The sequence below is a fragment of the Pyrus communis genome, chromosome 13 (assembly GCF_963583255.1).
Source record: "Pyrus communis chromosome 13, drPyrComm1.1, whole genome shotgun sequence".
Classification (NCBI taxonomy): Eukaryota; Viridiplantae; Streptophyta; class Magnoliopsida; order Rosales; family Rosaceae; genus Pyrus; species Pyrus communis.
Window position 1 is genome coordinate 3,111,056 of NC_084815.1, and position 21,405 is coordinate 3,132,460.

The window sequence follows — 21,405 nt, forward strand, 5'->3', positions numbered from 1 at the left end:
ATATCCGATCTAGAGCCTTGGAAGTGTTTGGTATCTTTCATTACTTTTGCTTATGTTTCTTAAACAGTGGTCGGCAACGAAGGTTGCAACAAATGCTTAAGATGCTCTCGAAGCCTAATCAAAGTTCTTATATAAGTTACTGGGAGTCTATAGCTCATTTCATGATTGATCGATCTTTGGTTCGACGACTCTCCATAGAGGAGTTTTGATTATCTTCACACCTGAGCGACGAAAGAGGCTTATGATCCTGACACTCCGTACTCTTTATATAATCACACATGCGTGAAGATAATCACAACTCCAGGGTAAAGTATTGCTCTGTGAATTTTGTAATGAGCCTTGATTAATGTAAACCCGATATGTGTTGTCTACGTGTTTGGCCTGGTGTCGCTACAAGTGAAGAGAGCATGTTCCCTGATATCAATAGTGCAAGAATCTGTCTTAAGATATAATACATTATTCTTCCAAACATTCAGAATACAACACAAACATTCACTTATACATTACCCCAAATAGGTCAAAAATCCAGATATTAGATTATTACAGAACAAATTTTCCTAGTTTTAGATCACAAACACACACCAGACTCTCAAGTTCTTATTCCTATCAGGGGAAGAGAGCCATATATATATAGTTTACTGCTTAATTTATGCTGCTTCAAGGTTTTCACAAGCCGCCCGAACAGGATGACATGCAACGAATGGCAGGAAAACCTTTCCGCATGAGCCAAGGATGAATTGCCTTTTGATAGCAACCAAATGGGGGCAGGACAATCGTAGACCCAAAAGCCTGTTGCAACAGTAACAGAACTACACCAAAGCTTCTCCATCTGGTTGCGGAGTAGATGGGGATGATGCAGCGGAGTTAGCACCAACCCCATCTTTTCCCGTTGCTATCAAACTTTGAGGTTGCAGCGGTTATCTCCTGCTGCAACCCATTTGGTCGGAATGACCATACCACGTGCACTGTCCATCATGTTTGACAGAGAGTGCAAAGAGGGACCGAGATGATTGATTGAAAAGCGATCAAGATCTCCCCTAGAGTACATACTTGACACCTCTGACCCGGATATGTTTGAACTGCTGCCATTTGTTTCCCTTGACGAGTTTAAAGTTCCACTGTCGGATTGCAGGACTTCAGGACTCTGAGAACCAGAAAGCCTAAACAGCTGCCCATCACCACCTTGCTTCCCTTCAGTTCCCTTGTTCCCATTGTTCATAGTCTTGGTGTTCAGAAAACGACCACCACAGCCCCTTGGTCGGCGCATTGCATGGCGATGGCGCGATTCATGCATGTACGGCTGTAGAAACAAAAAAGATCATAGGTCATTCTAACTGACTATGTCGTTGTAAAAGAGAAATATTTTTCTCCCTCAGGTGTGCATTTTGTTTCCGAAATATCCTACCGAATTGGGATATCATACCTTACGGAGTCTAGCTGCCCTGTTCTCAATGACAGCCTTGGCACGGGATTGTCGGCGACGGATGATTCCATGGTACTGCTTGGCATTTACATAGATTGGTCCTTCATCCGTAGTCAAGTTCAGCGGCAGCATAATGCGTCCCTAATCCATTGCAAATGGATAAGTGTGTGCATCAGCAAATTTGCTACGCTTAAAGGACATACCCTCAATAATCTAAAGCAACAATCAATTCTTTTCATGTTGTCCAAATTATTTTCCCTGGATTAGTAGTGGCAGCCGCCTCTTTCGCAGAGAAACCGGTTCTCTACTTGACTTTGTTCGACTTTTAAGCAGCGTAAAACTCAAAAACAAGCAGAGACGTGCTGACTCTCATTCACGAAAACACACAGAGGGGGGCTAAGAGGGACTTTCCAAGTTAAATCATTAATGGTTTCTAGTTCACATAACTACAAATTATCGTAGACAACCAAGAACGTAAATTGAGATTAGCATGCTTCACAACATAACTAATAGGATGAAAGTTATTCTTAAACCTGTTCTATTTCTCATATTTCCATTGTAATGTATAAGCAAGGAAATGATGGTATATTCCAAAATTAGCAGGTTACAGAGAAACATAAATATTGTTTTCAAGGAATTAACATGATTGCAAATGTAATAGTTCCATATATAGTAAGGTAGGAGAAACGATGGAAGGCTCACCGAGATTTGAGGTCCATAAGCTGAGAAGAGTCCATAGCATTGATCCATATATGGATATTTTGCACAGATCTATAGTTCAAGTTCCGCACAAAGAATCGATTTATCAGCAATGGCAACAAGAGTAATATTCCTTCTTCCTAATAAGTTATTGATTCACAGATAAACAAATGAAAGTAATCAGAATAGATAGGGTTATGCACCATAGGCTGGCTGAATCCAAGCTCAAAATGACCACGGTATTTTCCCGGCGGACCAATTGCTGCCTGGGACTTTTGACCATCCCCTGAAAATTAACAACTACCTGAATGAGAAACTACTTGGCTGGTTAACCATGATTGAAATTTACTGCTGTTTGAGAAGTAAGTCATTTTGAACAAGTTGTGAAACAAAGACAAGCGAAAGAGTTGTTTCCCCTCTAGTTAACAAGGGATTGTGAGGGAGAACAGAAGATTTTTCAGTAATGGCAAATCAGTTTATCAATCTATTGCCACAGAAGGTAAAAAAAGTGAAAAACCAAGTGAACTTATCAACTACCGTTTCGTTGTTGAGTAAGAACTCGATTTTTCAAAGCACGTAGAGTGGACAACATCAACTACTAACACTTTGTGTCCATAAAAGGAGAAACTAGTTTCATTTATTGTGTTACGTAACCATTTTTTATTTTATCAAGTAATTTCCTTCATACTGGCATGTCTACTCAGCAGGAGAAAAGCTTATGTTACCCAGTCTACATTTAATCCCGGTAATAATACTGCAAACTACACTCGCACAAATCTACTTCATTTTTTTATAATTGTAGCCAATAGTATTGCATTGGAAATGACCCTCAGAATGCTTCGGATATTAACAACCAAATTTTGCACCTAATTCCTACAAGGCAGCATTTGAAGGGCAGTTTGGAATAGAACGCGAAAATAGGAATAAAAGCTCGCTTTTGAAGGCTGCTCATGATTCATAAGCCTCACCAGTCTCTCATGGATTCTTCATATTCCTCCCACCCAGATTACTAAAAGAACTGTTACAATTTAATAATGTCTCAGCAGCAAGGCTCCGACTCTCCCTTGATCTGATACAGCCTCTTTGTCATAATCAAGCTGGGACAAGGGTGGGCTACACGATCAGGCTTCAGGGTAAAGAAGTGCTCGAATGAGTGGTGAGGAAGGAGCATAGAGAGGTTCTTAGTGGAGGAACATGGTTATTGCTATCATTGATCTCCTACGCAAACTAAGTTATGCTGTTACGACCAGTGTCATAATTTTCTTACTCTCCCCGGAATTCATGAGAATACTCGAAATGAAGGTACAATTAGTAGCGTCCTACAATATATAAGCAATCAATGCATCTAGATGGTTCGACAAACAGGATCCGATCTTTGGGGGAAAGATAAGCCCCCTGTTTATTATTTCTAAACTTGATGAAGATCATACTTCAAAGTTATAGGATATCGCATCAGCGTAATCAAATTTATTGGGAAAGAGATTATAGCAAATGAATGTCCACCTCAACTTCCTAAAGCCTCTAATACTATGATCATCGCAGCATTAGTTCTGACATATGATCCCAAAAAGGATATTATTCGAACATGTAATCGTGCGTCTTTTTCATAAACCTTCTTCTTACTATCTTAGTTCTCATCTTCCACAAACCCTGTTAACTAGTTTTACTAAAATTTATACTTAGTTTCTTCATGTTTTGCAGCAGAACTGCTATGATATTTACGAAAACTCGTCAACAAGCTCACATGAAGGAAAAAAAAAACCTTGAGGATGACATAGAACGATTCTCATACCCCCCTCTAGTATCCCTCAAGTACTAACTTACTCATCTCTTCACCAAAGGGTATCCTTAAACATCTTGATACGAAAAAAAAAACACGTTTCCTGACCCCACATTTTAGCCCATCTCCAATCAGTCTATATGATGAACTAGGAAACAACGAGGGATCTTCATGACGAAGGAAACGGACCTTATCTTCATACATAAATTTAAGTGATAAAAAGAAGCTAGTAAAGCATTTCCTTTTCTTTTTAAAGTCACTAAGTAAATGTTATAGACCAAAAGATTTCATAAAGAAAAATCTTTTAGAAAAGGAAAGACATAAAAAGTAAAGAGGATATTATTACCAGGAAAGATAGTGAACAGATTTGTGTGCCCTTTTTCCAGTTCTTGTTCAGTACCCTGCCCGGCAAGTTTAGTGGCGGTGAAATGGTCCCCGGTATTGGGCTGTTCCCTGTTAAAAGGTTTCGACTGGCCACAGGATTCCCCATACACCGGTTGAGATCCAAAGGCATTCCACCAAGGCCCTGACAATGCTGATGAAAACTGCCCTATGGGATTAGGGGCAATTCCTTCATGTTCTTTGAAATACACAGTTTGCATAGCCATGTTGTTCCCCCAAAATTAATGATGCCAGCAATGAGTCAGTCTTAATTCGAATTCAAATATTCCGTATCATGCCTGCAAATTCAAAGTTGAATGTTAAAAACATACCAATTATGCTACCTTTCAGCTAATGAAAGAAAAGGACTGAAATGTGTCTATTCAGATAAATCCACCAAAGACGATAAATTTTCTTCTGTTACTAGCTAGCCAAATTTATTGACCTTTTGCTCGAATAACAACATGCGGTTGTGTTGTTATTCGAGCGAAAAGTTGGAAACAACATGCGGCATGTTACATGCCTCGACTATATGTGATTTTAATGAAATAATTGAAAACAAGATGCAACTACATGTTCCTATGATATAAGAAAAGAATGTCTAACTGACCACATGAGCTTCCAATTAGTACATAGAAGCTGAAAAGAAGCTGAATTTAGGGAAAAAATAAAACGAAAATTTCGAAAAAAAAACAGAGAGAGAAGAAAATAGGCACTCATAAAAACTAGATAACAGAAAATAATGAGAAATAGCAAAAGACTAAATTGAACTCAACAAAAGATACAGAATTGTGAAAGATATTAGCAAAAATATGATAACTTAGAAGAGAGAACAATCATGTAAGCGAAAACCGGAAATCGCAACTGTAGAAGCTAAATAACTGCAAGAAAAGAAAGAAAGCATAGAAACAGGTCTAAGATTCTGAACGGACCCTTTTAACAGTGTGGTTGATGGAGAAGAACCCAATTGCAGAAGTGCTTGTAGAATAAGTGGAAACAGCAGCTTAATTTGAGTTCTAAGCAGAAGCAGGGAAACCCCATTTGCTAGGAGCCATGTGGGTACAGTTACAAGCAGAAGAGCAAAGCAGAGAGAGAGAGAAGGGGGGAAGGGGAGAAGGAGGGGCGAAGAGAGCGATGATATATGCGCACAAGTGTAATGGAACTACTCACCAGTGGCCAATGAGCTTTGGCTTTCATGCAACACCCTTTTCTAGTATGTGCCTTTGTGCCATACTTATACTATAAAATTACCATACACAATCTCACAATCTCTCTCTCTCTCTCTCTCTCTCTCTCTCTCTCTCTCTCTCTCTCTCTCCCTCCCTCCCTCCCTCCCTCCCTCCTTCCTTCCTTCCTTTTTTTTGCATTTTTACTCACTACCTTGAAATGTTCAATACCTTATTTATCATTGGTTGATTAGTTTAAATTGTAATATTTGTGTTTATTCACTACAAAAATTTTAAAATTTAAACTCATCTAACAATGATAAATAGTGTGATGAGCATCACCAACCATCAGTTAAGTTGGTGATAAAAAATATTTTCTTTTTATTTATGTATTTTATTATTTGAATACTTAATTCAAAAATTTATATACTAGTTTTATTTGTTATAATATTAATATAGATAGTTTTGGGGCCATTGTTTTCGTAATAGTTGCCAATTTCAAAACCAAGGGTGTTGAGATCTGTTAGTGAGAGGGTAGTGGCCACAAAAACAATACCAATTGACCCGAAAAGATAAAAAGGAACCACTATCCAATCCTCATCTCCACATCTCCACTTCCGGTTGTCTTTTAATATTTAGATTTCTTTTAGTATTTGTTTTAGTTGAGAATCTGAGTCTTGGAGAAGTGGTAACACTGTTCACAAGTTTTACTAATGCAAGTGCGTGACAGATACGTTTAAGCTTAACACTAACAAAGATAAGCTAATTAAGATATAAAAATATATAATCATACAAGCATATGACTTTACTTTTACTTGTTACTTTTCTAGGTTTGATAACTCAAATATTTGTTACTTTTCTAGGTTGGTCCATCAAGTTACTGGATGCATTATTTTCTAAAGAAGTTGTTTTGCTTTTGTTTCATTGTACTTCAACATTTTCTTGCTGTTTTTTATCTTCTGGTATGGGAAGACATAAAAATTACAACTAGTGGCTTGGGTTTGTCTTGCCACTCAATTTGGTTGTGAGATACAAGAGAAATGGTAAGATAGAAAGAAAAAAAAAATATAACTAGTGTTCTTTATTTTCTTATTTCTTTTAAATGTAAGTTTGTACAACGTGCTTAGATTTGACTTGTCATTTAATTTGGTATTGTTTTTCCGTTTGCTAGTTCTTCTTGAATTTATAACATACTTTTTTTGTCAAGAACAATTTTCTTCACTACTTCACAATGTTTGACTAGACAATATTTTTTTCTTGTTAATTGCTACCTAAAACATGCGTAAAAAGTGAAGTTTGAGAACATGTTCACTTCTTTTTTATGCCTATGATGTTCTACTTTCAATTGGATTAGACATATTGGAGCTCTTTGTCCCAGTTTATTTCTATATATAAGTGGACTAAGTTGGTATCAAATTTTTTTTATGACTACATGAAACTCAATCCCTTAGGCCATCTCTAACCGAAGGGTCCAGAGGGCCAGAGAGTCGAAAATGGCCCGAAAATGGTCTCCAATCGAGGGTCAGGCCAGAGGGCTTGTGGGCCCCACTGGACAAAAAAGGGTCATAGGGCCAATTGGCCGGCCCAAACCAACTAGCTAGCCAGCCGGTCCCGGGCCGGGCTCCAATTCAAATTTGTAACGGCTAGTTGCTGACGTCAGCTAGCCCTTATTTTTAAATTATTATTATTATTACAAAATATGTTTTAAACCTTGTAAAAATTCTTTTTTTTTTCCTTTAACTTCTAAACCATTAAACATTAAATAACATTAAACAACATTAAACAATATTAAACAACATTAAATAACATTAAACAACATAAAATTTGTATTTAAGTCGTAGTTTTTAAATAATAAATTATGTTTGGACCTATGGCCCTTTAGCCCTTAGTTGGAGACAGTTTTTTTGTGACAAGGCTAAAACGAGCTGTATGGCCCTTTGGCCATCGGTTGGAGATGGTAAGAGAATATGACCCTATACTGTTGCTTAAAATATTAATTTTCTGGTTAAAACGAGCCATTTAGCCAGCCTTCAGTTGGAGATGACCTTATAGAGTATCGTTATAGACCTATAATATGACGAGTAATGTATGTAACTTATATTTAATATACTAATATATGGTGGCCTTAAATGTGTGTATTAAAATGTGTACACTTCTTTCTTTATTTTCGTATAATGTGTAGGGTAGAAAACATGTTGCAACCAATAATATGATATTGACTATCAAATATTAACCAAAAGAAACTATCACTTGTGTATGGCTACGATGGTTTGGCCGCCATTGAGGTAGCTTCCCACGAACACCTTATTATTTTCTAGTCTAAGTAATAGTTTTAATACAACTATATTTTACTTGAGAAGTTACCAAATAATATCTATCCACTAGATTTATCACTCTCTCTTCCCTGAAAAAAAAAAATTGAGGTTCCAACACAAAATCAATTGTCAATATGAGGAATAATCTAACTTACTTATAAGCTCATACAACGTACATTTTCCCATTATGATTCATTCTAACACGCCTCCTTACGTGTGACTAATTTTCAAGCCAATTGAACACCTTGACAACACAAATGGAGGTGGCGTAGAACACGTGTGGTCATTGAGTTTTGCATATAGGACAACTTGTTCTGGTACCATGAAAAATGTTGAGATTCCATTGTATACTAATTGACAAATTGATGAGCTTTTTTTCTTTCAATATGATGCAAATGTGGTTTACATATTATCCTATATAAGAGTCTCAAGCTTACCACGTCATTAGTTTAATGAACTATATATCATACAACTAATCAAACCTAAGACACCAAAAGATACAATTTCAATACTTTAGAGTGTAATATGAGAAAATTAAAACTTCGTGACTAATTTTGAAATCACCCCATACCTGGAAGATGTAAAATTTAATTAACGCTAATGTTTCATTGGATGCTTAACTTCATTCTGGAACTTATTGTTGAATTGAATTCTTTAAGACCCTTTGCCTTAATTGAAATGGGAAGGGCAAAAAGTTGAGATCACCTTTACTACTTTAACATAATTACGTATGTGATCATTTCAATCAGTCATTTTAATGAATGCTTATTTTTCAATTGTTAAGAATTTCATTCGCCCAAAACCTAACCCTAAACCCTAAAACTATTTATCTTTTCAATTTTTAGAGAGGAAATGGAAACGTGGGTACTCATTACACAGGTCCCCCTCTTGATGGATAAGCGTTGCCTAATAATTGCTGGGGTATGCTACACTTACACAACTTATTCACTCAATAACATATGTTGTGGCAGTTTTTTCACCTGTTCAAATCTAATTCTGCTCCAGGGTTTATCTGGCCTAACAAGTTTTTTTTTTTTCGTTTCCTTTTACGTTTGTATATTGTCATGTTTAAGTATTTCTACTTCGTTCACTAAGTATTACAGTCTATTTGGTATTCATTTTTAGTGTAGATACTGTCATTTGTAAAAAAAAAAAAAAAAAAAAAAAAAAAAAGAGAGAGGTATTTCTACTTCATAATAAATGTAATCGAGGTAGAGACATGCTTGCTATTTGCGTGTTGTAAATTGAGAGGAGTCATGAATTTCACAAGGAACGTCTCCATAGAAAAAAAAAATGTTATCTGTTGATTATTTGACCAAAATAAATAAAACCCACTTGTTAATAAGATGCCTAGTTATTAGCAGTTAATAAGAAAACATAAATAGGGGTGGTTGACTCGAAAATTCTACAATGTAATGGAGATTCTTAATCCAAAATTTTTAGCTGTTAAATTTAGATAATTATAATTTTGATCAAGAATCTTATGGCTAAAATTTTTGGACTGTAAGATACGCCAAAAAATATTAGAAACTCCTGATTGACTACAAGTGAATCCCTTGTTCCCCTTTAGAGGGAAAATAATGATTAGGCAAGTCAACTTTAGAATCATTACATTGCCTCCATATAGTTTGGGCTCAATGGGAAGCCGCCAATAGTCCCCAAAATTGTTAGAATAAAGTGGACAGGGACTTTTGGAAAATGGGGAATTGGCTTTCTCAGCTATTGAAAATGTACATGATTGACACATGTATGTACCTGCTGCCCTCACACAATTTTATTTAATTTTCGCTGTGTTTCTAGGCCGGCCATTTGCTTCGAATGTTTGAAGAATAATTAGGTTAATTTCGGAGGTGACCAGTGTTTTGCCTTTGCTTAGAGGCAAAGCTGAATACATTCATGTGACATCATCATAATTTAGTGCTCCCTTTAAACTTTCAAATTCAGGAACCATAAGCATCAATCATTAACAAAACCCTGTCTTTTACTCCAGAAAAATGGTCCCATGCGAGTAGGTAAAGATTTGGATTAAACCCATGATTTGAACGATGAGACAAGGTCCATTGTCCTATTCCAAAACCTGGAGTACCAAAGATGCTAATTATGTATCGATGTTTATTTTCATTCATTTTTATCGTTTTATAAGGAATCTAAAACTACAAGACATAACTACGTCACAAAACTCCGATAAACTCCAAGACGTACCCTAATGTCTATTTGTTTGCTTCTAGAATTTTAGTTCGAGGATGACAGTGAGTGAACAACTTTAAGTCCAAGTTCTTGGAGAGCTGAAGAGGGTGGGTGGTAGGGCAGGAGCAACCTATCAATTCAAGTTTTCATAAGGTCTCAAATAAGAGCTACAACCTCAACAGATACTAACTACCTAGTTCGAGATTATTAACGTTAATAATATAATTAGGCTTCTTCATCACGATAATGTTTCCAAAGAGTATAATATATACAGAATTTTGTTTGTAGTTTTATCATCACAGTTGATTAGTTTATACAGCTCTAAAATTAATTAGTGGAATCATTGATGTTTGAAATCGAAGCAAAACTTTTACAATGACAACCTAGTTTTGAAAAAGAGAAGTATATATATGTATTTAAGGGTTGACAACATAGTTTTCTTGGTGCAAGAAGTTTGTAAACTGGGTAGTGCTATCCACACACTCATTTTTACTTTTCACACACTCCTCTCCGTTTTTGGTTTTTGGATCGAATGAATTGAAGAAGATGAATGACAAAAAATTAACAATGACGCGTGAGATATAAAAAGGTGTGTGAATAGTATTATCCTTGTGAATTAAGTAATTAAGAGTATTCACCAGTAGATATGAAATATTACGTTCGGTTCTTCTTTCCCTTAATATAACTTGTATAAAAATATAACAATATGGCAGAGAGTACTAGCTATTATATGAGTTCAAGTCCTCTAACCTAAACAATAGCTTTAAATAACAAAATTCTGAACTTTGATCAACATTAGTGTAGAAAATATAATGGATAGATAGAGCGATACTTGATATTTAAAACGATTCTACTTTAGGAAATATATTCCTTCTCTCAAAATAGTAGTCCAACCTTTGATAACCAAACAGGAAAATCATATTACATGGCCATACTTTACAAGTTTCTCGAAGCAGATATATAGTTGGCTCTCTAGTCTTTAACTAGCGAGCTTCTCTCCTCAATTATTCAAGATTATTGTTAACCAAATAGTACGTAAGTTGCTAAAAGTGGTTAATAAATATATAGCAAAGCCAAATGGTCCGACAAGCTACTCTCTCAAACAATTATTAAACTCCTCATGAACAAACCTTTGCAACTTTGTTCTGTCTTTCTGCTCTCTCACCGTTTGATGTTGAATTGAGAAAGCTCTCCACCACTCGTTACTTGTATGGGTTGTGACGTGTGAAGCGTGTCCATTATATATTGAACACCCAAAAAATATGGCGCCACGCTGGCGCACGACAAGCCACCCAAGTGGAAATCTGCTGGAGGTACACGTACAAAAGGTGCAATGGCCTTTACGTTGTGCCTGTTAGGTTTGCAATCCACATAATCACAAACCAAGCTTTTGAACTTTCTTTTAATCTTTTAACGCTAGCAGACTACACCACCACCATCATTGGCATGGCCTCATTTGGATACACGTGAGAAGATATGGAGAGAGAACTAGAGAGCTTTGTTTCTTTGTGCACGTCTAAAGGGTTTGCTTTCTTGGATCGATCCACAACAGGCTGATCAAGTGGACACCTAAACCATATTTCTATATGGATCCTCTCCTAAGCAAAGGAGACAAAGCCTCCTGATCCAAATACATGGGCCGTTAGATTTTGATTCAACGGTTACAATTATTATAACTTTTAGAGGGGTCTCGTGTTTATAGACGTTGGATCAAAATCCAATGATCCGTGTGTTTGGGTCAGAAGGATCCGTCTCCCTTGCTCGGGAGAGGATCCAAATCCATTTTATTTATGTTTTTGTTAGTACGAGCGTGAATTAGAATTCATAATGCAAGTCCTAACCAAAAAAAAAATAGCTTTAGCAATAATAAGAAAAAGGTAGTGCTATCAACACACTCACTTTTTACTTCTAGACACCTCTCTCAATGTTTGGCCATTAGACCAAATAAATTGAAGATTAATTACCAAAAAAATAACAATAATGAGAAAAGTAAAAATGAGTGTGTGATTAACACTATCCTAAGAAAATAATGAAAACCTACTACAAGAAATAGTATAAAAGAAAGTGATGGTCATAGTATGAGATATTAAAGGGAGAAAAACCTTGACCTAGCTAGGTAATATTAAGTCTAAGGTACGTGCTAAGGTGAGATAATCAGTTAGGATTATAATAGATGTAAGATTTGATTCTCTCTAATGTAACTAAATAAAATGATTCATATTCATACAACAGGATAATTTTGCTTGCCTAAGTTTTCATTAACCTCTCTGTTGTGCTCCACTTTTATGTAGAAAGTGCATAAAATCATACATAAATTAATTACCGACCGATTGACCACCATACAGATCGACTGCCACAATTTTTTTGCGCTTTTTAGTTTCTTTTTACTTTTCCAAGTAATTAAGTGGCATGTTACTTGCTCTCACTTATCAACATGGTGTAAAGGAGTGACAATAATACAATAGAATTGGAGTGCATATAATTATTTTTTGTTGGATTTGATGCATTGTGTTAGTGTTTTCATCGGCATCTTAAAACTGAATTGGATATGTTTATTTATTTTTATTTAGTGTCGTATTTTCAGGTATTCAGGAGAATTTTTTTCCCCTTATCGGTAAAAGACCTATTTTTATTTAGAAGTACGTAGTATGCAAATTCACTTCACTGGGGAAGGTAGGTAGTTTAGATCATTTATTTAAGCCGCCAACAAATTAGGCAAAAATAGGATGCTTTTGCTCACTTTGAGGTAAATTAATAATTGTTGAAAAGTATTATAGCTAGGGTGGACGAAATGGGATTGCCACTAAGAAAGTGGATTAACGTTTCTTAATCCTTGTCTTTCCCGAGTAGTGGGTGATTACATCTCCTGCATGATATGGTTAATTAAAGGTAAAAATCCTTCAAAGAATCTTGTACAACTTTAATAATTCGAGGTTTTGAGATTCTTTTTTATGATGGAGGGACCAATTTGCAAGTGGTGACAGTTCCCAATTTGAATGTTTTAAAATCATAATGTTATTGTTATTCAAGTACATTAGTGATAACATTAAGGTGGGTATAAATATCAGGAAGTAAATTATGGTTCTTTGTTTCGTTTTCTTTTGCTCTCTTTTCTATTATTGTTGAGTATATTTTTGCTCACAAACTTATTAATTATCATTAGATTACTTTATGTTTCAAAATTCTGCCTCTTGTTCTGAGCTTATCAATAGTTGACTTGGGAATTAGTAGGAGATTAAGGAAGATATATTCATGTGAATTACCATTATATACATTGGTAATGCTCACCAACCTATTAATTATCGTTAGGTTACTCTTAAGTTTCGAAATTCTGCCTCTTGTTATCAGTTTATCAATAGCTGACTCGAGGATTAGTAGGAGATAAATAAAGATATATGCATGTGAATTACCAATATATATGCGCTGTTGTCAGAATACGGAAAAAAACGTTGGTGCTCAATGATTGTCTTTCTATTTTGGCAAAGCTGGGAGTAGACGGGTTAGTTTTGAATTGGCAACTTGCCCAAAAAGTGAAAAGGACAAGAGAACGATTTTCAAGCTAAAAACAAACCATTAATATGTATCAAGATTCAGGAAGAAAATAATGTAACAGATCCAGGAAAAAACAATGTAACTGATCAAATGTAACTCAAGTTGGAAGCCCATGATTCTCGACCTAATGGTGATTCTTCAGGCCAGATGGTTTTCTTAGCCCAGAAAACCATGATTCGACCAAGTCTTAAAAGAAGAAAGATTACTAAGGGATCAAACTTAGACGTGGCTCAATTGAGTCCTAGTTGAATTAAAATTGTTAAGGATCAGAATGAGTTTTGATAAGATTCGAATTATTCTAGGAATCAAAACCTATCTTGATCAGATAAGAATTGATTAAGTTCATCAAGAGACTTGGTTTAGAATTCTAGTTCAAGTCAATGAAGCCGAGATCAGATAGAGATTGCGTTTCAGTTAAAGAGGGGATTGAAGAGATAATGCCAAGGATATCTAGGTAGGTGATGAGAAGGCATAGTACGTCGTCAAGCTTGGTCATCACGAAAACTATCCCTATAAATAAAAGTAATTTTGGAATGTGAAAAGCCCATTCAACTCAACAAACAACTCAAAATGTTCTACATGAAACCTTGCTCTACAGGAAATCCTCTCACACTTTTGAGAAAATATTATTTATCCTAACCCTTCTTCATCATATCTTCAATTTAGATTGACAGCACTGTGTTGGCAATTGACGATACGTTCAGTTTGGATCAATGTCACTAAAGTCATAGAATCAGTCGATCGAGAAGTACCTTCAATTTGTACTAATAACACTACTTCAAGTTTGATTGGTTATTTATCCAAGTCTTAGCTGGCGATGAGTCTTTGATTCTTTTGTCAAATGATGTCAATGTCGCTTCTATGATTGGATGCTCCCAGTGCACTTCAGAGGTAGTCAAACAGTTGAATGACATTCACCATAAAGAAACTCATTTCATTTGAGTATCTTTGTCCCTACAACCTAATACTGATTCGGCACACCTATATTTTCACAAATATAGTTAAAGCTAACAAACCTGGTGTAGAAGATCCTAAACTTCAGAGTGAATTAAATAACCTTGTCTTCAGGTTCTAGAAATCTAGGCTCAGAATGTTGCTTCCCCAACCATAGTTGCTAAGTACAAAAGCTAGCAACACGTTCGACACCACACCGTCACATCTATTCTACTTGCTTGATTGAGCTTGGTTGCAAGTTGGCAAGCCTGCATTTACAAAAAAGGCGTTAACTCATAGATAACTCTAGTATAATCTGTGTAATTTTTAGAGTCAACAGTAACATGGTTACATAATGTTACATTGCATTTTCGTACAAGTTTTTAATTAGTAATATTTGCCTAAAATGTAAGCACGTCGTTCACAAAGTTAAAATTTTCATTATATGTACTTTCTACAGTGCTAATCCAATAAAGATTTATCAGCATTATTCAGATATATAAATACTTTTATGTTAACAAAAATAGTTTAGCAAGATAAATCCGACGTAAAAGACATTTTCTTGAAATCTTTAGAGAAGAAATAAAAGTTAAAAATGAAAACTGCAATGCAGAGTCTATAAGAATGAAGTAGATGTATCTCCATGATTATCACCTCTCTTTGCCGCCCCGAAATTGCTGCCATGAGGATTGAATGTAAATGCAACTCAGAAATCACTCTCTTTCTCCTTTTTTTATTTACCTTAAGGTTTTGGACTCTCATGTTTCTTCTTTAAAATGGATGAGTTTGGCCTTTTATCATGAAATGAGTGGTTTCATGGACACGGTAGTACTTTAATTTCTTGTCATTTTTCTCTTGAGACAAATGATAATTTATAACATATGTTGGAAACAAAATATGTGTGTACATAGAAACTAAAGATTCCGAGTAGATAGAAACTAGAGATTCTGTGTATACAATAATCTATTTGCTTTAAGAGATGACGTATAAATTGGTATCGAACTCGCCCTTTACAAAATTTATTTGTCTATTAGAATTTCAACTATAATGTCTATTTATAGATCACTTTAGAATCTACTTGGATCCAAAATCACAGTTTCACTTTTTACACCAATAAGGAACTAAACGCAGATGTTATGACATATCGGCTTCAAGTGGACAACCACATATATTTAATAATACTTGCAACATTCTTCTTTGGATGTCCACGAGCCAATGATTGTTACTTCAAACCCAGTGGACAAAAGCAAAGCGGAGGAAAGAGGTTACAATGTTTTATGAATCATTGATAAGGTGTTGGACACGGTAATTGTTGTCTCGCTAAAATTTTGACAGAAAAAACTCAACAAGATAAAATCATGGTCGAAGAAAAATAGTACTACATGCTCAGTTCATTATTGCATGTTATCGGAGACTCCATTGAATTTCCTTTCACATTAAAGGAACTTTTCTTGGGTTCCCAAATTGTGTTGGCATTTGCATATGGTCCAATATTCTAATGGATATGGTTTCGGGTTTCTACCATACATCCCGTGTTCGAAACACTCCATCTTATAAATCAGTAAAGCAGTTTCGAATCTTCTCACTTCTCCCTAAAAATAATTAAAAAAAATTCTAATAAAAAGACAAATTATGTATTGGGCAAGAAAGACTTGTATATAAACACTTGATGATATCTTATTAAAAATAAGAACAAAAACAAGGGAGCGGTTGCAATCATAAACGGTTGAAGTTTGGGTATGAAGTAACAATTGGCGGGGCCACCAAACGTTCACTTAATTACGTTACTGTCACTATGCTCAAACCTTAACTTATGTACAGTACGCCTACAACATCTTGTCCTTATCATTAAAGAAATTTCAACACAACTATCCCTATAATGCATGTGGTCCCCCAATTCGAATTAACCAATCGGAACTAGAAGCATGCATCCAATAATGTTGTCTCCAATGCAGGTTAACCAAGTAGGACCACCTATGGAACACTATACCCAAACAAGCATTGACTCTCAAAAAACTCATATTAACTTAGCATAATCACACCTAAAATGCGTATGGTTCCCCAATGCGAATTAACCAAGCAAGACCATAGGCATGCATCAAATATTGTGGTTCCCCAATGAGGAATAACCTAGCAAAGTCACCCTTAAAATGCATATAGTCCCCTAGTACAGATTAATCAAGCAAGACCATATGCATGCACCCAATGGTAATGTGGATTAACCAAACAAGACTATCCATGGAAAATGATGTAATCCAATAGGCAGTGACCCCCCAAATGCGGATTAATTAAGCAGAGTTATTTCTATAATGCGTATGGTCCTACAATGTGGATTAATCAAGTAGTACCATCCATGGACTACACTATTACATGGTACAATCACATCACATCATATTGCACATCATACATTAATCAGCATGAATCACAATTGTAACCACACACACTATCGATTCAACATAACTAATAAATATCTAGTCACACAAATGTACAAGTTATACGGAATAATTCTAATATGATTTCCGGCCCATTTCCTCCTACTAGCAATCACACATGTCATTTATTCATCTAGAAGCCCAATAACACACAAAATCCAGTAATGCATCACTTGCATGTAAACAGAGGTGAGCGTCCCCCAGGATGACACACTAACCAATGTAATCCACAAGGCTATGTCGGTCTTTAGCAATTCTAACTTGAACATTTAAGAATGTTTGTGAACATGTTGACCAAAAGTAAACTATCGGTCAACGGTAGAGTAAAAAATTCCACGTAATTCAATTCAGAAGATTCGTGTATCACATTTCTTCTTCATAAATTTCTAAGAGCATTACATTATGCAACAACATTCTAAAATTTCATAGCAATTCAACCGTCAGATCTTCATCAACCACAAAGGTATGTGACGGCTATTTACGAAACTATCCTCAAACAACAAATCACATCAAATGGACAATGGAAACGATATCAGAACATGAACCTTAAGAAAAACAAGGTCAGGTCACTGGCCATGCACCGCAGCTCGCGGCGGTTGGCTACCACCATTCGTCTAAATTTAGAACTAGCAAAAAAATAGCTCAAAATATACCAAATTGAAGATCGTGAGGAGTAGAGCATTTCTCATACCTTGGCTGGAGGACAGCGAAAATGGTCGTGAAATCCTCGGATTGCTGGAAAAGTTACATCTTTGTCGTGGACTTGCCGAAGTTTCAACGTCCAAACTGAAGCTTGCGTTTTGTAGGTGGGGTCATGGTGAGTTTATAGGTGGTGATGGCTGGCTCTGATACGCAAGGAGAAAGACGATGACCGATAGCGAAAATCCGGGAAAGTAGAGCTCGACTCCGCCGAGGAACTTGGCCAAACAGTGAGGACTTCGGGTGAGTTATGTTAAAGAGGTGACAAGTTAAATGCTGGTGGTGGCGAACTATTTCGTCGCCAGAATCGGGATGAAAGCAAAATGTATGCCCACTGAAAGGCTCATCATGTAGAAAATGTCAAAGTAAAGGGTACTGTTGCCATCAGTCTCTCTAAAGTCACTTCCTCATGTAGGTGTTTTTTTGTACTGGAAGCATATGATGTAACAAGTACAACTATTGAGAGGCTCACTAATGGAGTTTCGCTGATCCTTTTTTGTAGTCACTAATTAGCCGGTCTTTTGTAAATTTCAAGAGTTTATCCTTATCTACTTTTCAGAATTGGTTATGAAATGATATATAATGACTATTTGGCCAAGTCACATTTAGGCATTTCACTCTATTTTGTTACAAAAACTTGACTTCAGAATGAGTAAACAAATAATTGTGTAAGAAAAGGAAAATGGTTGTGATGTATCATTTCCTTGTGATGTCATTATTGTGAGGATAAAGCTAGATTTCCCAAGTTTTATCCCGAGTTTTATCATATATCATGGTACAAAATTATATATCCGATTGTTCTTGCTCTCATCCATGCTTTTTTGCCAAACTTTTTAAGAAAAAGCTTCTTTTAAAATTATATTATATAAGTATAGGTTTCTCCCTTATGATACAATTTTTTTTCTTTTTGTTGAAAATGATACAAACTTAAACAAATAAGAAAATGGCATACAATTAAAAACAAAGACCTCATTTTTTTCATTATATTAGAAATGGATACATCCTTCAAACATGACAAGAAAAATAATCATGTCCTTGGAAATACATCCATCAATGCAGCAACCCTAGAGAAATACAACATACTGTAGAAGTTTGAGACCCTCTTGTCCCACATTGATCAACAATATTTTTTTTACTAGCTTTTATATAGGCTTATTCCTTCTTCTTAGTAATTAGAACTTGGACCATTTGGAAATGGATTGAAGGCTTGGGCCTTATGGTTTTGTGGATTAGGCTTGAATATAATATAGCATAAATACAATTAATATTAATTAATCAAGACAAGGGCCTTGGGGCACTTGGGGTCTTGGAATTTAAAATTAATTAGATTCATTAATTTTAATTTTCGGATTAAGTTTTTTAATTAATTTATTAATTAAAAAACGTTTTGATTAAAAGACACATCTATTAGAAAGAGTTGTACGTTTTGATTAAAAGATAAAGCTATTAGAAAGAGTTGTGTACTTTCAAATACACTGAACAGGTATTTGAAAGGGTGTGAAACAACCTATATATTTGCAATCACAGTATCCAAGTGGGAATCATCTTTTCTTCCTCCTTATCTTCCGTGCAAAATTTCCAGAAGGTAAACACACAAAGCAATTCGCTAGAGTTCTATAATCCAGTGCGGGTTGTAGAATTAGGTAGTTGTATCCTGATCGAGCAGACGTTGTAGAACCACAAGCATACGAGTGGGACGGAAATACTGTTCGAAGGACATAGCGTTTACGCTAGCCTCTACCTTCAATTCATTCAAGTTAGTATCATATTAATTTTTTGTAATTATTGTGTTATTGCATTCTATATTGCAAGTATTTGTGAATAATAAAATATAAGTATTTTGGTTCTGTATTTCTGTTATTTTATTGTTTCTAAATTGTTCTCCAACACATACTGCATGTTTTCTCTTCTTTTTTTCTTTGTTAGTATTTTGAATTTTTTTATTCATCCTACCAAGGACATTGCAGTTCAAAGAAAGAAGCAACTTTTCTAGTTACCATGCTGAAGCGGATCCTCTGCATCATCATCATCTGCAACGCTGCTGACTTCGATAGCAACACCCATCAGTCTAATACGCTTACCTTTTTTTCCAGTTACAAACTCACTTTGCTTCACCATCTCATGGCTCACATCAGGTTGCCCTACCTCTTTTCCAGTACCACTGTGAGACATCAGCCCCAGCCCTAGGGCATCTCCAGAGTTCTCAATCCCATTGGCAGCAATATTACCAGCAGTGTTCTCAATGTCCTTCCCTTTCTCATAGTTGGAGGTGCCTTGTTCGCTATTCGGGTCCTCTTTCTCCAAATGCGCAACCAATTTCTTGATCCCGTACATTTTTTCCTTACAAAAGGAAACCAAATCAGTCATGTCACTTCTTTCAAATTCATACAGTGATTTACCTTCGTGAACTTGATGCATGAGTTTGTTCACTTTCATTTCCCGAATCTGTTTGTTGATCTTTTTTATTCTTTCTCGGAATTTGACCGCCCTCTCCAGAAGATAAGTCTCTTGGTTCAACGACTTCTTGTACCGCTTCACATTCGGTATGCTGAAGAACCTTTTAATCTGTTCTTCCACCTCCGGGTGTGTAGGCCACAACGTTGGATCATTGTTGTCTTGCCCGTATACGATGGCAAAGGCATTCACTTGGCATAAGGTGGTTATTTCCTCCATTTTCCTTAGCAAATTTGCCTTCCTCTTTCTAAAGCAATCTTTCCTAGCTCTATCATTTTCCACCCATGCAAGTTTCACCTTCTTACCCATGGTTTGATGTTGTTTTCTAGTTGATAATTCAGCTCTCTATTTGCTGTTTCTCTAGGCTTAAACTCTATCGTGCTCTAAAACATACGCAGCCTAGCGGTATTTATATATTTAGAATAGCATGGATATGACTCAATGCCATTATTTAGATATTGACATAATTGGAAAAAGCAAAGAAATCCTTAGGAAGATATTGGTCATTTATATTGTTCATGCATTTTAGAACCAAAATCTGTATGTGAAGATTTAAAACTATGCTGATTAGTAAGAAAATTAATTTTACATCTACCTAATATAAGGGAATTGTCGTTGTTAATAATTTAAATGTTAAGTGACGAAAATGCATCTGATTAATTTGAAACCCACATTCAATTATTTTTAGCCAAAAACCTTTAAATTAGGAAACAAAACTTAATAAAATATGACACTATAGGATAAGATATGGGCCAATTTTTCCATTCCTGCCTAAATTCTTATCAGTATAATTGTAACGCCCCACCAACTCAAATAAATTTTTGTGTAAACTTAACTCTGCCAACGCCGCCAATTTAAAAGTGAGTGATGTTTCAATGTAAATATTATGATGCTAAATCAAATAATTTTTTAATGTGTATATAGCGCGGCCAACTCAAAAGAGAGTAATGTTTTAATGTAAATGAAGCACCGCTAATTTCAAATAGAGTATTATTTTAGTGTAAATATCACGCCACCAACTCAATACTTTTTAGTGTACATGTAACGTCGTCAACTCAAAACAGAATCATTGTTAAAATAGAACAATTAAATAGGAACTTCTCCGTAATTTAAGAAAATAATTTTATAGCCATGTTTATATATATTGTCAACCTATATATTGTAACATTTAAATTATTAATTCAGAAATTGATAAGACTGCATGACGTGCAAAGGTGCTAGGCGCTAGGTGTGGCTCCAATGACGTGCAAAGGGTATTCCGATCATTCAGGCCACCCTGCATGCCACATGGCATGGGCTTCGAAAATCATGATCTCACAATTGCACCTTATTATGCTTCTGAGAAGGCATTCCCACACGAGGAAGGATGATTATAAATAGACCA

The 21,405-nt window shown here is 35.6% G+C and overlaps 1 protein-coding gene across 1 annotated transcript; it reads right to left on the minus strand.

Moving 5' to 3' along the window:
• Nucleotides 1-415: 415 nt before the first annotated feature.
• On the minus strand, nt 416-5,468 carry LOC137713978 (nuclear transcription factor Y subunit A-10-like). The gene is made up of 6 exons (XM_068453337.1): nt 5,216-5,468; nt 4,249-4,582; nt 2,326-2,408; nt 2,126-2,194; nt 1,424-1,564; nt 416-1,300 (listed from the first exon to the last, which is right to left on the minus strand). The coding sequence occupies exons 2-6, from the start codon at nt 4,508-4,510 to the stop codon at nt 896-898; spliced, it is 960 nt and encodes a 319-aa protein (XP_068309438.1). The 5' UTR covers nt 4,511-4,582; nt 5,216-5,468; the 3' UTR covers nt 416-895.
• Nucleotides 5,469-21,405: the final 15,937 nt, after the last annotated feature.